Here is a 13,568-nt window from a genome sequence, read left to right as displayed (position 1 = left end):
TAGGAAATAATTACAGAAGTACAGTATGTACCACACTTCATTTTATGCAGTTATGATTTAATACTGCATCTATATGTTTGTTTACATTTCTCTCCCCTACAAATGGTGCCATGTACGGTCTGGGTTTGTGTGTGCAAGTTTTGATACATTTTAACTTTTTATAATAAATTTGTGTATACTTTATTAGTAAATGACAAAATAGACTAGTATCTACATATATTTTATGCATTCACAACATACCTTTTTCTGAAATTTTCACTATTTCTAGGTAGTACGGTTTGCCTGCAAGTTTTTTCAAACTGTCGCAAATCTCCAAAAAATGTTCCGCCCATACTTACTGAAAAAAATCTGCATTGGCGCAGTTCAAATTCATGTTGTTCAAGGGTAAACTATATATTCTAAGTCTATCCACTTCTCTCCAACTCCACTACCTACCGCACCCATCCAAACGTCCACGGTCTTTCTCCTGGACAACTGAAAAAGCCTTCTAACTTCTCTCCCTACTTCTACTCTACAATCCATCCTTCACAGAGCAGCCAAACTGATACATATGTCATGTTTCTTCATGCTCCTGCTGGAAATACTCCAGTGGCTTCCACTGCAAGAAAAATCAAATGAGGATGCCTCACTGTGCTCTGTGAGGCCCTCTATGATAGGACCCTCCCCAGCCTCCCCGTCCCCATCTTCTACCACTCTTCCCCTTACTCACCAAATTTCAGCCACACCAGCCACCCCGGTGGGCCTCAAACACACCACACTCATTTCCCCTCAGCCCTGTACACGCGTGCCCTCTGCCCGAATCCTCTACCCCTAGCTCTGTGAGTAACTGGCTTCATTTTAGCTTTCAAGTCTCAACTCAAATCTCATCACGTCCTCAGAGCAGCCTTCTCTAACCACCCAGACCCCGTTACTCTCTACTTCATAATCCTATTTGCTTCTGAGCAGCCTGATCTAAAGCGATGGTTTTATTTGTTCCTCTGAATACCATCTTTCTCCCCTACTAGAATGTAAACTCCATGAGAGCAAGGGTCTTGTCCAATTTGTTTACCTTTATACCCCTGGAACCAGGCACACAAGAGACATTCAGTAAGCATTTATCAAATGAATGAATGAATTAAAAAAACAGGTATTAAATCCAACTGCAATTACTCCTTTTGAAAAGAGTCCCTGGCTGACATTAGGTGTCTTCTTCTGACCGACGTTATGTTGCAGTAACAACAACTAACAATTAAAGGACAAAAGAGAGAGACCATATAGTGAATTATTTACTTATTAAGGAATAGTTACAAAAAAAGGAAAAAAAAGGAACCGCTACTGAGTTCTGAATATGTGCCAAACACTTTGTGAGATGCTGGAATTACAAAGGTAAATAAGAGAAGCATGGTCTCTGTCCTCAGCATAGCTTTTTATTTATATGGAAAAAAAAATCTGCCTGGTAATACAGAATACTAAAATTCAAAGTTAACCCTCAAATTCTGCTTTAGCCAAAACTGTAACTCTAACTGCATTATGAATCACATCAAACTTCACCAGAGCAGAGAGAAAGCACAACACTGCAACTTACTCTTTCTTCTGCCCATCTATCTAGAAGAGAAAGGGACAGTAAAATATTTAAAACCGTAGACAGCAAGAGAGAAAGGGAAGACAGGAAAACTTCCATGACCCAGCAATACATAAGCTACCCAAAATCTTCAAATTCAAGAATTATCTATAAGATCATTTGTAAATCAAACTCTTATATTGTTGCCTTCAGCAGTATCTGCCAAACAGTACAAAAAAGCCCATTATAAAATAGTTCTTTATTTCATAGTTTAGATATGTTAAATCATGGAATGGAAAATATAACTTCATACAACAAAATTATGAGCATCTTGCCTTTAATAAATGGGTCTATCCCAAGAACCCAACTTCATGAAATAATTCTATCATGTTATCAGCCTATGACCTAAGGCTTCAAGAGATGGTTTACAGGGCCCTGAAGTCATAAGATGCAGATCTACAGTTCAAACATAATGAAAAGTGTACAAATAGATGCATATGCATACATACCATATAAAATTCTATATCAGAAGTTTTCCTTACTTACCCCTTTGCCCAATTTCTTCTCATAGGTTTTATGCCGTACTCCTAATCCCAATAGCCCCACACCAACAAGCAGCCACAAAACTAAACAGAAAGAAGAAATAATTGTTTAAAAGAAACTAAGTTTGTCTTTTTAAAAATAATTTTTTTTGCAAATAATGCTGTAATAAACATAGGGGTGCATAGATCTTTTCAAATTCATGTTTTAATTTTCTTTGGGTAAATACCCAGAAGAGGAATTACTGGATCACATGGTAGTTCTATTTTTAGCTTTTTGAAGAACCCCCATAGTGTTTTCCATAGTGGCTGCACCAGCTTGCATAGGTGAATGGATAAAGAAGATGTGGTTTATATATTCACAATGGAATATTACTGAGCCATAAAAAAGAATGAAATCTTGCCATGTGCAATGACATGGATGGATGTAGAGGGAATAATGCTAAGTGAAATAAGTCAGAGAAAGACAAATACTATATGATTTCACTCATATGTGGAATTTAACAAAACAAATGAACACAGAAAAAAGAGACAAACAAAAAACAGACTAACTCTAGAGAACAAACTGCTGGTTACCAGAGGGGAGGTGGGTGGGGAATGGGTGAAATAGGTGATGGGAATTAAGAATACTCTTGTGTTGAGCACTGAGTAATGGATAGAGCTGTTGAATCATTATACTGTAAACCTGAAACTAATATAACACTGTATGTTAACTATACTTGAGTGAAAAATAATAATTTTATGAAATTATTAAATCTATTAGTCAAGGATTTTGTGCAAAGGAGAAGTCTAATTCCTGGGTTAATTTTCATGTGTGATATGTATGCATTACCCATACTTGCAACTCAGGTTTGTCTGGTTTTTTTAAAGATTTTATTTATTTATTTGAGAGAGAGCAAGATCAAGAGAGATCACAGAGGGAGAGGGAGAGGGAGAAGTAGACTCACTGCTGAGCAGGGACCCCAATGCAGGGCTCAATCCCAGGACCCTGAGGTGGTGACCTGAGCCGAAGGCAGATGCTTAACCGACTGAGCCACCCAGGCACCCCTGCGACACAGGTTTTAAGGGATCTTCCCTGAAAGTATTCCAAGAACCATCAATATATGCAATAAATAATATCCAAGAAAACAAGTCTCCATGAGCAGAACCCATCAGGGGAAAAAACCCTGTAGAATCAAACTCACAAATACTTCAGATATTGCAGCTTTTAAAGATTTTATTCATTTATTTGACAGAGAGATACATAGTGAGAGAGGGAACACAAGCAGGGGGAGTGGGAGAGGGAGAAACAGGCTTCCCACTGAGCAGGAAGCCCGATGCGGGGCTCGATCCCAGGACCCTGGCATCATGACCTGAGCCAAAGGCAGACGCTTAACGACTGAGCCACCCAGGTACCCCGATATTGCAGCTTTTAGAATCAGAATACAAAATAAGCATGCTTAACGTGTCAAAAAATAAAAGAGGGTATTCAACAGGATGACTAAGAAATAGATTAAATTAATGACTCAGAAAATGTGTGAAGAAATAAAATAGACTTCTAGAAATAAAATTATATAATAAACATAAATAATTGAAATTAGAAACTCAGTGGACAAGAAAGGTAGCAGTAGACAAAGCTGAATAGAGAATTAGTGCAAGGGACAGCTTAAAAACAAAAGTAGATACTATGAAAGTGGTTAAGGGACACGGAGAAGATACTAAGAAGATCCAACACAATCTAACTGGAGTCAGAAAGGAAGAAGAGAAAGAATGGAAAAGCGGCAATATTTGCAGAAATAAAACTGAGAATTTTCCAGCGGTGATAAAAGACATGATTCTTCAGATTCAGAAAGCCCAAACACTAATAAGCAAGAAGGGGGGGAAGATGGAAGGGGCAGGGGCGGGGTGGGAGTCACATCCAGATATATCCCAGTAAAACTCCAGAACACCAAAACACAGAGAAATCCTAAGAGCTGCCAGAGAAAAAAGGGACATGATCTCCAAAGGAGCAGAGATTACGCTGACAGCTCACTTCTCAACAGCAAGAACTGAAACCAGATAACAGAACAGTATCTTCAATGTACTGAGAGAAGGAAAAAAAAAAAAAAACCCAACTACTAAAAGAATAGAAATTGAAAGTATAATTTCCAAACTAGAAAGTGGAGTAGAAAAGAGAGGATAAGAAAAAAAGAAAACCCAATCAACGCAAAAGAAAGCAAGAAGAAAAAGAGGGAGAAATATGCCTAGAGAAGGTAGAAAAAGCAAAAGCAAAGTAAGATGACAGAAATAAATAATAATGCATGAGAAATCACAAAACTAGATTACATTTTCAAGCTGAAAGATGAGACTGAAGGTGGAGAACAGGCAAAACAATGGAGGCTGTAAAAAGATCAGTAGTTGCCAGGGTTTGGAGTCTGCTTGAGAGTCTCTCTCCCTCTCCCACTGTCCCTCCCACTCATGCTCTCTCTAAATAAATAAATAAATAAATCTTTAAAAAATAATGATAATAATAAATGTAATAATAAACTCTGGTGGGGGGTACTGATAGTGGGGGAGGCCATGTGTATGTGGGGTCAGAGGGTATGTGGGGTCAGTGGGTATATGGGGAATCTCTATACTTTCTGCTCAAACCAAAAGTGGCTCTAAGAAATAAAGTCTGTTTTAAAAAAATTACACAGAAATGTCTAAACAACTTTGTAAATAAATGGTTCCAAATGCCTCAATCTGATGAGTGAACTAGAGAATTCTGGTTCTTAATTCTACTACGGCTACTAATAACAACAATGGCAACAATAGATACAAAGACTGTCAGGATTAAAAAACAAACAAAACCTACCAGGTCTTAGTTTTAAGAGATATACCTAAAACGTAAGAACACACAAAACAAAACTCTAAATTTTAAAAATGTCCCCAAAATTGTAATACAATCTTTTCAAATTATGATGGAACATATATGAAGGTGTTTACATAATGGTCTTACTGCTTTGTGACATCTCTTTTAGAAATATATTACAATTTTATTTAGCTTAACTGTTTTCTCTTTACACTATAATATTTTGTCTTCTTTATAAAAATACCAAGTCACAGATGATGGAGAGACCTGTTTTTACACGTCTTTGTATCCCACATAATGCTGTGTGGTTATGGAGCTCCTTGTATCCTAATACACTATCTGCAAATGTTATCCTTTCAATAAACATTTTTATTTAATCCAGTCCATTTGAAATTAGTCAGATTGAATAGTAAACTCACTTCACTTCTGAACTTCTAGTTCATCAATATTCTGAATGTTAACATATTTAAGCTCCCCAAAAAGGAGAACAAGAAATGAAATAGTCTGAAATAGAAATAGTTCTAATAAGAACAAAGCATTTTGGAAATTCTACCTGTTAAATAATCTTATCTACATGAGAAATGAAACAAAACTAATACAGAGTATTTGTGGTTGAAATGAGAGGCTGTCAGAGATTTGCTTCAGAAGTACTTCACCAAAACCAGTAAGGAAGACAGCTGTTAACAACACTGGCATAATGTTAATAATCGTTGGAACTCGGTGAAGGGTACATGAGGGTTCATTATACTCTTTTAATTTCATATATGTTTGAAATTTTATTATAATTAAGTACTTTAAAAGAAGAAAGCAAAACTTACAAAGTTTCATGTATTTTTCACTCTTTCTGAAAAGTGCTTTAGGACTATTTTTTGTTTGAATAAAGTCAAGGCTTTTCTTAGGACCAAATAGCATATTCAGGCCAATAATTAGCATCACTGTCCCTGTTAAGAGAGAAAGCAAGAACATATTACATTTTAATCCAAAAATCCTCCCCATGGTAAATTCCAGGAGCCTAGCTTTCATTTAAATGGACATACCCTGAAAATTCAGCTATTGAGTTAATTTATCTCAGTACCTAAGCAATTACTCTAGTGGTGCTTTTGATAATTGGGATTGATCCTAAGAAATCAGCTAGGTTTCTAGGAACCCTGCTTTAAATGAGAAGACTCCAGCCTGTTCTCTATGAGGAATGTCTTTTCATTTCCTGAGTGTTTCCTTGTTGTTAGGTTGGTAATAGTGTGCTTTGCTGTTGATTTTGCAGAGGAGGGTGGAGTACGACAGAAAGGAGCCTTTTGAGTCCCTGCTTTAGGGACTGAGTTTTCTGCACTGAAAAGACCTCAAATGCACCAGGTTGAGGAGCACAGGAGGAAGAAACGTAGATTCTTAATCCAGCAGTGTTTGTGACAGTAATTCTCGCCTGGGGTGCAGGTGCTCACAGAGGATGCATACTACAACCCACACTGAGCCATGAGGGCCGGCCAAAGAAGTTGAGCTTGGTTTGGATGCATTACAATGTAACTTATATGTAAAGTTTATATCCTTCTCAAGTCCTATACCATGAGAATGGAAACAGAGGTATGACTGAACGATATCTAAATTAGGAAATGTCAAGTAGAAGTTAAGCTTAGGTGGAAGGCTAGCAAAAAAAAAAAAATTATATGCAATTCTTAGGAAATAGCAGGAGTAAACTTGACAATAAATGTATTACTAGTGTCTGATTTACTACAGATTCTCTTCAATTGTATTAAAAGCTATGCTGAACATTACCAACTTGCCTTAGTTTTTGTGGCCTTATCAATATGTCACTCTTACTTTAAAAAAAAAAAAAATTTGTTGTATGCAGCTGTAATAAAGCCCTTTCTGCAGTCCCATAAATAGTGAGAAAAAAAAAAAACTAAAAAAGCGCATCATTCATAACATTCTAAAGAAATAAATTTATGCTTAGAATGGCTCTTACTGTTGTTCGTTTTCTCCACATGGCAGACCCCTAAGCAAGCTGGAGTAAGAAAAAAGCAGGGCATTGGACAAGAAGATAGAGCAGGACAGAGTACACACACCTGAAAGAAACCAGAAGAAATACACAGTTCGCAAAGCCAAGATTATTGAAGAGGAAAAGCAGCAATATACGTCTCTAAGTTGAGAGCATGGGTGTTTACCAGAAATTGCAAATTCTCCAGTTGTTTTTAAACATTTCATATAATTAAAAAAAAAATCTCCCAAATCAGCCTTTCCTGACAGATGCCTAGCTCAGGGAGTAGAAAAGTTTCTATGAAAATGTACAGTTGTTGGAAAAATACCAAGGGCCCAGGGGGAACTACAGGTAGAATTCTAGACCTCTGTGCAGCACTCACCCCAACTATAATCCCGTAAGTATTTGTCTACTTGTATGTGTGGTGTTGTCCCCACTATGCTGACGTTCCAGATGGGCAGAGACTCTATGTCCCTTCAGTCCCCAGCACCTGGCACTGCCTGGGACATACAGGTGCCCAATAATTTTTTTAATGAACAAATGGAAAAATGCATTTGTGAACAAACAAGGACTGAATCCCCTACGGACATGTTTTGTCTCCTCAATTTTTATCCTGGAAGCATTTGACGTGTTTTACTCAAACTAAAATGACAGGTGACATTTGATTTGTGTATGCCTGTATTCATCAATAATTTCCTCCTTGCCAGAAGGTGATTTTTGAAATAGTCAACTGAGCTAAGTTTATGAAATTTTCATTTTGGTACATAGTTTACAACCACTGAAATAGAAAATATTTATTCTGTGACTTGGGAATTTATCATTTAGACTAAGATTCATATATGTAAAATGTATTGGCAAAAATATGGTAAATAAAAATCATAGATAAGATATGGGGGAAAAAAATCACAATTCCTTTTTATATTTACAAGCCAACACTGAAATCGCAACATGAGCACCAAGATCATACCTTTTCCTAACATATCCTGTAATACAACTGTTACATAGTATTTCTTTATACTCTACTATGGATTAAACTTGTTTTTTTTCCCCACAACTAACTTACTTAAAAAGCCTTTGCAGTAATAAATATTACTGAAACTCACTGATGAATTAAGAAATCTTTTAAGTAGTAATTTAGACATTCCTCCAGTTTTATTTTTATCAAGACAGTCTATTTTAATTTAAAAAAAAAAAAAGTAAGATCATCCTATTTAGCTCCACCAGTCAGGTAAAGTGCTAAATCCTAGTCTGCCTGAAGGGTATTTTCAAGTAGTTACTTTAATCCAGACCTTTCAAATATACTCACCCAAAAGCACATCAGATCTCTCTCTAGCGTAGACACCTCCTGGGACAAATTTAAAAGCTGTGCACCATGCACAGAAAAATATCTCTAGAAGATAAAATATCATGGCAATGGTCATGGCTTTCCCAGGGCCCGACCCTGAGCTAAGAAGGTGTCCAAGCACTTGAGGCCACATGGACGCCGTGAAGAGGGCGAGCACACAGCCAGAAACAGCGGCTGCCCACGTGGGCAGGTACAGGAGGCCCGCAGCCGAAGCTGCTCCTGTTTGTGACAGAGAGAAAAAGAGAAAGAATCAGACAAAAAGGCAGAAGAGTCTCCTCCATTTTCTTAAAAAAAAAAAAAAAGAAAAGAAAAGAAATAATAGGCTAATAGAAGAAACAGGCTCATATAGAGAAGTTCAGAGCCGGAAGGGACCTAGAGGTCATACTGGTCCAATCTCCAGACCGATGAGCAACTGAGGTCTAGCGTGGTTAACGTGATTCGCTCAAGGTCACACGGCTAGTTACTTGCAAACCTGGAGACAGAATGTGAGTCTAGTAATTCTCAGTCCAGAGCTATTTCTTCAGGAAGGGCAGGGAGAGAAAAAAAGGCATTTTTAGGTTATTTGTGTTAAGATCCTAATAGAAAAAAACAAAACTGAAAAAACCTGAAATTATCTGTAATACCAAAAATATGTCCATTTAATTTAACCAGCCAGATCCAGGGGCGCCTGGGTGGCTCAGCGGTTAAGCGTCTGCCTTCGGCCCAGGGCATGATCCCAGAATGCTGGGATCGAGCTCCGTGTCAGGCTCCCCACTCAGTGGGGAATCTGCTTTTCCCTCTGCCCTTGGCCCTGCTTGTGCTCTCTCACTCTCTCTCTGCTCTCTCTCTCTAATAAATAAATAAACTCTTTAAAAAAAAAAAAAAAAGTAACTGTTTAAAAAAAAATAACAACTAGCCAGATCCAAGACATTAGGAAACACGGAGAGTCAGCGTGGTTTCTAGGACAGTTTTGTTTAAAGAACTTTCTAAAGGACTTTCCATCCACCTAAATGCCGCCCCTTGTCCTGCAATATCAAAGTGGGCTTTCCCAAGCACACGTCCCCCAAAGATGTGACTGAGATAGGAGGAGTGGGTCACGGTGTCAGCAGTTCTGCAGTCGGTTCATTCACGACCCAGCAGCCTAGTCGGTGTTGAGGGCTACGCCATCTGCCTGGTCCACAGCAGGCACTTGGTAAATGTCTGCTAGTTTGCTGAGCCCAACCTGAGAGCACAACATTTCTCCCAGTTCCTGTGAGATCAGTTCTGAGACAGCACATCAGGGTCTTACGGCACCCCATTTGGGATCCATCAGGGTAACACCTTTCTGTCAAATGTGACATTTTACAGACAGTTCAGTTGGTGTTGTATAAATGTGACCCACCCTTCCAGGATGTCTCCAGAAGGTTCCTCACTGCTGGGACAAGAACTCCAGAAAAGAAGTGGGGAGCAGGAAGTGGCTCCAGCCAGGCCCCCTTGTTCTCATCCATCAAAGAGTTCCATCTGTACCACCACAGGGCAATGCTGTGGGACTGCCTACCCCTCCCTGCCCCCACTTCAAAAAGAACATCACGCCGATGAACGCGAGAACCAGATTCCAGAGCCCTTTACAACCCACAGAGGTTAACTCCACAGTAAGACCTTACAATACTTAGATCTGACAATAGTTATTTTAATAACGAAAAAATTATTTCATTTTGAAATGAACAAATGTAATAACTATTTGCTTTAGAAATTTTTAAAAGGGCGCCTGGGTGGCTCAGTTGGTTAGGCGACTGCCTTCAGCTCAGGTCATGATCCTGGAGTCCCAGGATCGAGTCCCACATCAGGCTCCCTGCTCAGCAGGGTGTCTGCTTCTCCCTCTGATCCTCTTCCCTCTCGTGCTCTCTGTCTCTCATTCTCTCTCTCTCAAATAAATAAATAAAATCTTTAAAAAAAAAAAAAGAAATTTTTAAAAATACGTAACTTTTTTTTTTAAGATTTTTATTTATTTATTTGACAGAGAGAGTGAGGGCGTGAGAGAGGGAACACAAGCAGGGGCAGAGGGAGAGGGAGAAGCAGGCTTCCCGCGGAGCAGGGAGCCTGATGTGGGGCTCGATCCCAGGACTCTGGGATCATGACCTGAGCAGAAGGCAGACGCTTAACGACTGAGCCACCCAGGCGCCCCCAAAATACAAAACTTTAAAGCAGTTAAGGATTGCCTAAGACCAAGCTGATCACAGCCAATACTCATATGTATTTTTCCCTTAAGTCTTGTTCTATGTATATAAAAAAGTATTTTTACACTAATGGAATCATACCACATATTGAGAATTATATTCTTCTCTTTATGTGACATTATATCCAAGAACATTTTCTCATAACATTGGTTTTTTTCAAAAACATTTTTATGTATATATACTATACTATGGATAAATACACCACAAGACAAGCCACCATTTTCCTACTGTTGGCCATTTACGAAGCTTCCAACACTGTGAGGAACAGCTTTCTTTGTCAACTAATCTCTTACTGCATCTTTGATCATTTCCTTAAAATAATCCTTTAAAAAGAGATTTAAAAGTACAAGTACCATGTCAAGAGGTAAAAGCATTTTATTTATTTATTTTTAAAGATTTTATTTATTTATTTGACAGAGAGAGACAGCGAGAGAGGGAACACAAGCAGAGGGAGTAGGAAAGGGAGAAGCAGGCTTCCTGCAGAGCAGGAAGCCCGATGCGGGGCTTGATCCCAGGACCCTGGGATCATGACCTGAGCCGAAGGCAGATGCTTAACGACTGAGCCACCCAGGTGCCCCAGTAAAAGCACTTTAAAGAGTCATTACTTATGGTCAACTGCTTTTGTAAGAGGTTGTATCAATCTTCATTTCCTCCAGAAACCTTGCCCAAAGTCTCACCTTTTGAACCCTGCCAAAATTATTTTCTAAAAATCTTTATCAAATTAATGATGAAAACAGTATCATATTTTGAGTTTCACTTTTCTGATGATTAGTGTGAGTGAACTTTTCCTGGTACCAGCTTACAAAGGCTGTTTTTTTAAAAAAAAAGAATGAGTCCTGAGTTGATATTCTAAACGAAAGACATTCAAATGACTTTGTTGTTTCTGTCTTACTACAAAGAATTACCTGGAGGAGAAGAAAACATCTTTTCAAATTCCCTTGACTGTTACTGCTTTTATTTTTAATTTCCATTTTTAAATGGGCTATCTATTTTTACATCCACTACACCTGTATTTTTAAATAGCTTATAAATTCAAAATCCAAAATTCAGAAAGGTGAAACGGAGTCTCTCTGGCCCGTCACCCATTAATTCCCCCAATGGAGGCAACCATTGTTAGCACTTTGTCTTCCGCTTATTTCCAGAGATCGTCTGATGCATAGAAAGAAATATATGCATGTGTGGGCATTTCTGTCCCTTTTTCATACCAGTGATGGCATATGACACACACTGTTAATCACTCTGCCTCTTTCACTCAACTCTGTATCTTAGTTGTTTTGTGTTTGAAACCGAGTCCTTCCAAGTAATCTCCTCCAAATCTTTGTATCTAAGACACCAAGCAGAATGGTAACTGAATATTCCAATAATATTTATAATAACTAACATGTTAGTTTTCAATAGATCAAATTTTTCATACAATAAAATCATAGGACCACTGTATAGTACACCGGGCTCCTCTCCATGTGTTTGGTACACCTGTTTTTTCTTTTAATAGAACTTTGATTTTAATAATTTAATTGCCACCAAGATTTAAAGCTCCTGTATCTTTGCATTTGTAAAATTCTATTGGTCATTGCCATGATTTATTTCATGCTGAGACCCACCGGGATTGCAAATTTTAACTATACAATGAAAAAAAATAAGATTTATTTTTCTATACTCTGCTTTATGAGACGGTTTCCAGAGATGGGTCACAGTGAAAAGGGGGCACCATTTCTAGGTAATTGTGTGAGCTCCAACTTATTTCAGGTGAACAGAGACAGAGCTGAAGCCCATGAATTGTGGCCCCGCTTTCCTCTTTACTGCAAAGAGCCCATTAGAAGCCTCAAATCTGCTTGCCCGTGGGGTCTTTTTAAACTACTATTTAATACTTCAGAGAGACAGCAAAACTAGATTAGGTCTGACTTTACTTATCTGGGGAAATAAGTATCAGCATACTACTAGAGGGTCTCAGATTTTCTGTCCTTTAACTGACAGTTTATGTTTCTGGGGACCTCGGTTTTCCCATGTTTAAAGTGAAGCTGCCAATTCCCTGCCCAGGAGGCATGTTGCTTATATCCCATGAGAAAAGGCATGCTATCCATGCTGAAGAAACTTCCAATGTACTTCATGTCCCTTTCCCCAGTGGTGTACAGATTGAGAAGCTATTTTTGCTCACTGCAAATTCGGCATTTACAAAAGCCCTTTTCTTGAGGAATCTTCTTAGCACGTCTCTGATGAGAAAAAAGGTTACTTCTGTATGCTAGTCATACAAACTTCCACAGACCCCATATAGAATGCCTATCAGAAAATACGCATGCAAGTAAAACAGCTCACCGTGACTGCAAGGGTTTGCTCACGCAGCTCCAGGAGGATGAGGACCCGGCCAAGCTCATTAATTGAGCCATCTATGCGGATTACACGTATATCTCCATGCAAGAGTGATGGTACTCAGGGTGTAAAGAAATGTACTTAATTATGCTAGTCAACCTGCACCTTCTCTTATGGCTACACAGTCTCGAACCCACACAGGGCTTCTAGGGCAACACTCTGGATCACCTGGCTAATGAATATGTATGGGGCATCTCTCCTCACAGAAACCAATTACGCTGTTTGCTCTGTCACAGAGTGGGGAGTTTTTTATTTAACGCTAAAACTGACTCCAACCATTTCTGCCTCTTAAGGGGAAGGCAGAAGAGTGGCACGATTTGGTCATTAATAAACTATAGTCATAAAAATAAGTAGTTGCTCCTAAAATATGATGGCCTCCTTCAATATTCTGTAATCCTAACGGGTGTGACTGGGAAGAGAGGGTCCCGGCCTTTGAATGAGCAAACGTGGACCCCAAAGCTGGGTTGAGGGGTGAGACGCTAAGGAGGGTGTTCCTTAATACCAGAGGAGCAGGGAAGCTTGGAGAGGGCAAGACGTCTGGCAACGTGGTGATGCCTGACCTCCATCTCCTCAGCCCTGCGGGAACACTGTTACTGACACACGTGGCTTGTTCAGGAGACGGGGGAGAGTATGGAGGCGTCGTCAGGTGGCAGTGTGGAGCTACAGCAGGAGAGAGGCAATGAAGTAGGAGGAAGCAGGAACCTGCAGCCGGCGGGCACTGGTACCCGTGGTGACATCCGGGTTACAGCGGCCCACCTGGCAACAGCACAGATCGGTATGGCCGCCTGCCTGCAAGGACGC

The 13,568-nt window shown here is 39.2% G+C and overlaps 1 protein-coding gene across 5 annotated transcripts in view; it reads right to left on the bottom strand.

Annotated features, from left to right (window-relative positions):
• Positions 1 to 13,568, bottom strand: part of CWH43 (cell wall biogenesis 43 C-terminal homolog) — a 49,865-nt gene that overhangs the window by 27,689 nt on the left and 8,608 nt on the right. For 4 of the 5 annotated variants that reach the window (XR_013446339.1, XM_078068591.1, XM_078068590.1 and 1 more), the window contains exons 7-9: positions 8,167 to 8,424; positions 5,710 to 5,832; positions 2,087 to 2,166 (exon numbers count right to left, since the gene is read on the bottom strand). Coding sequence is in view for 4 of the 5 variants with exons in the window: in XM_078068591.1 (XP_077924717.1) it covers positions 2,087 to 2,166; positions 5,710 to 5,832; positions 8,167 to 8,424 (461 nt within the window). In the remaining variant the exon portion in view is untranslated. The remainder of the gene's footprint in view (positions 1 to 2,086; positions 2,167 to 5,709; positions 5,833 to 8,166; positions 8,425 to 13,568) is intronic. The other variant, XM_078068589.1, reaches the window with a different exon arrangement.

The sequence above is a fragment of the Halichoerus grypus genome, chromosome 3, assembly GCF_964656455.1.
Source record: "Halichoerus grypus chromosome 3, mHalGry1.hap1.1, whole genome shotgun sequence".
In the NCBI taxonomy this organism is placed as follows: domain Eukaryota; kingdom Metazoa; phylum Chordata; class Mammalia; order Carnivora; family Phocidae; genus Halichoerus; species Halichoerus grypus.
The sequence above is the reverse complement of the archived record's forward strand: the minus strand, read 5'-3'. Positions and strand labels throughout refer to the sequence as shown.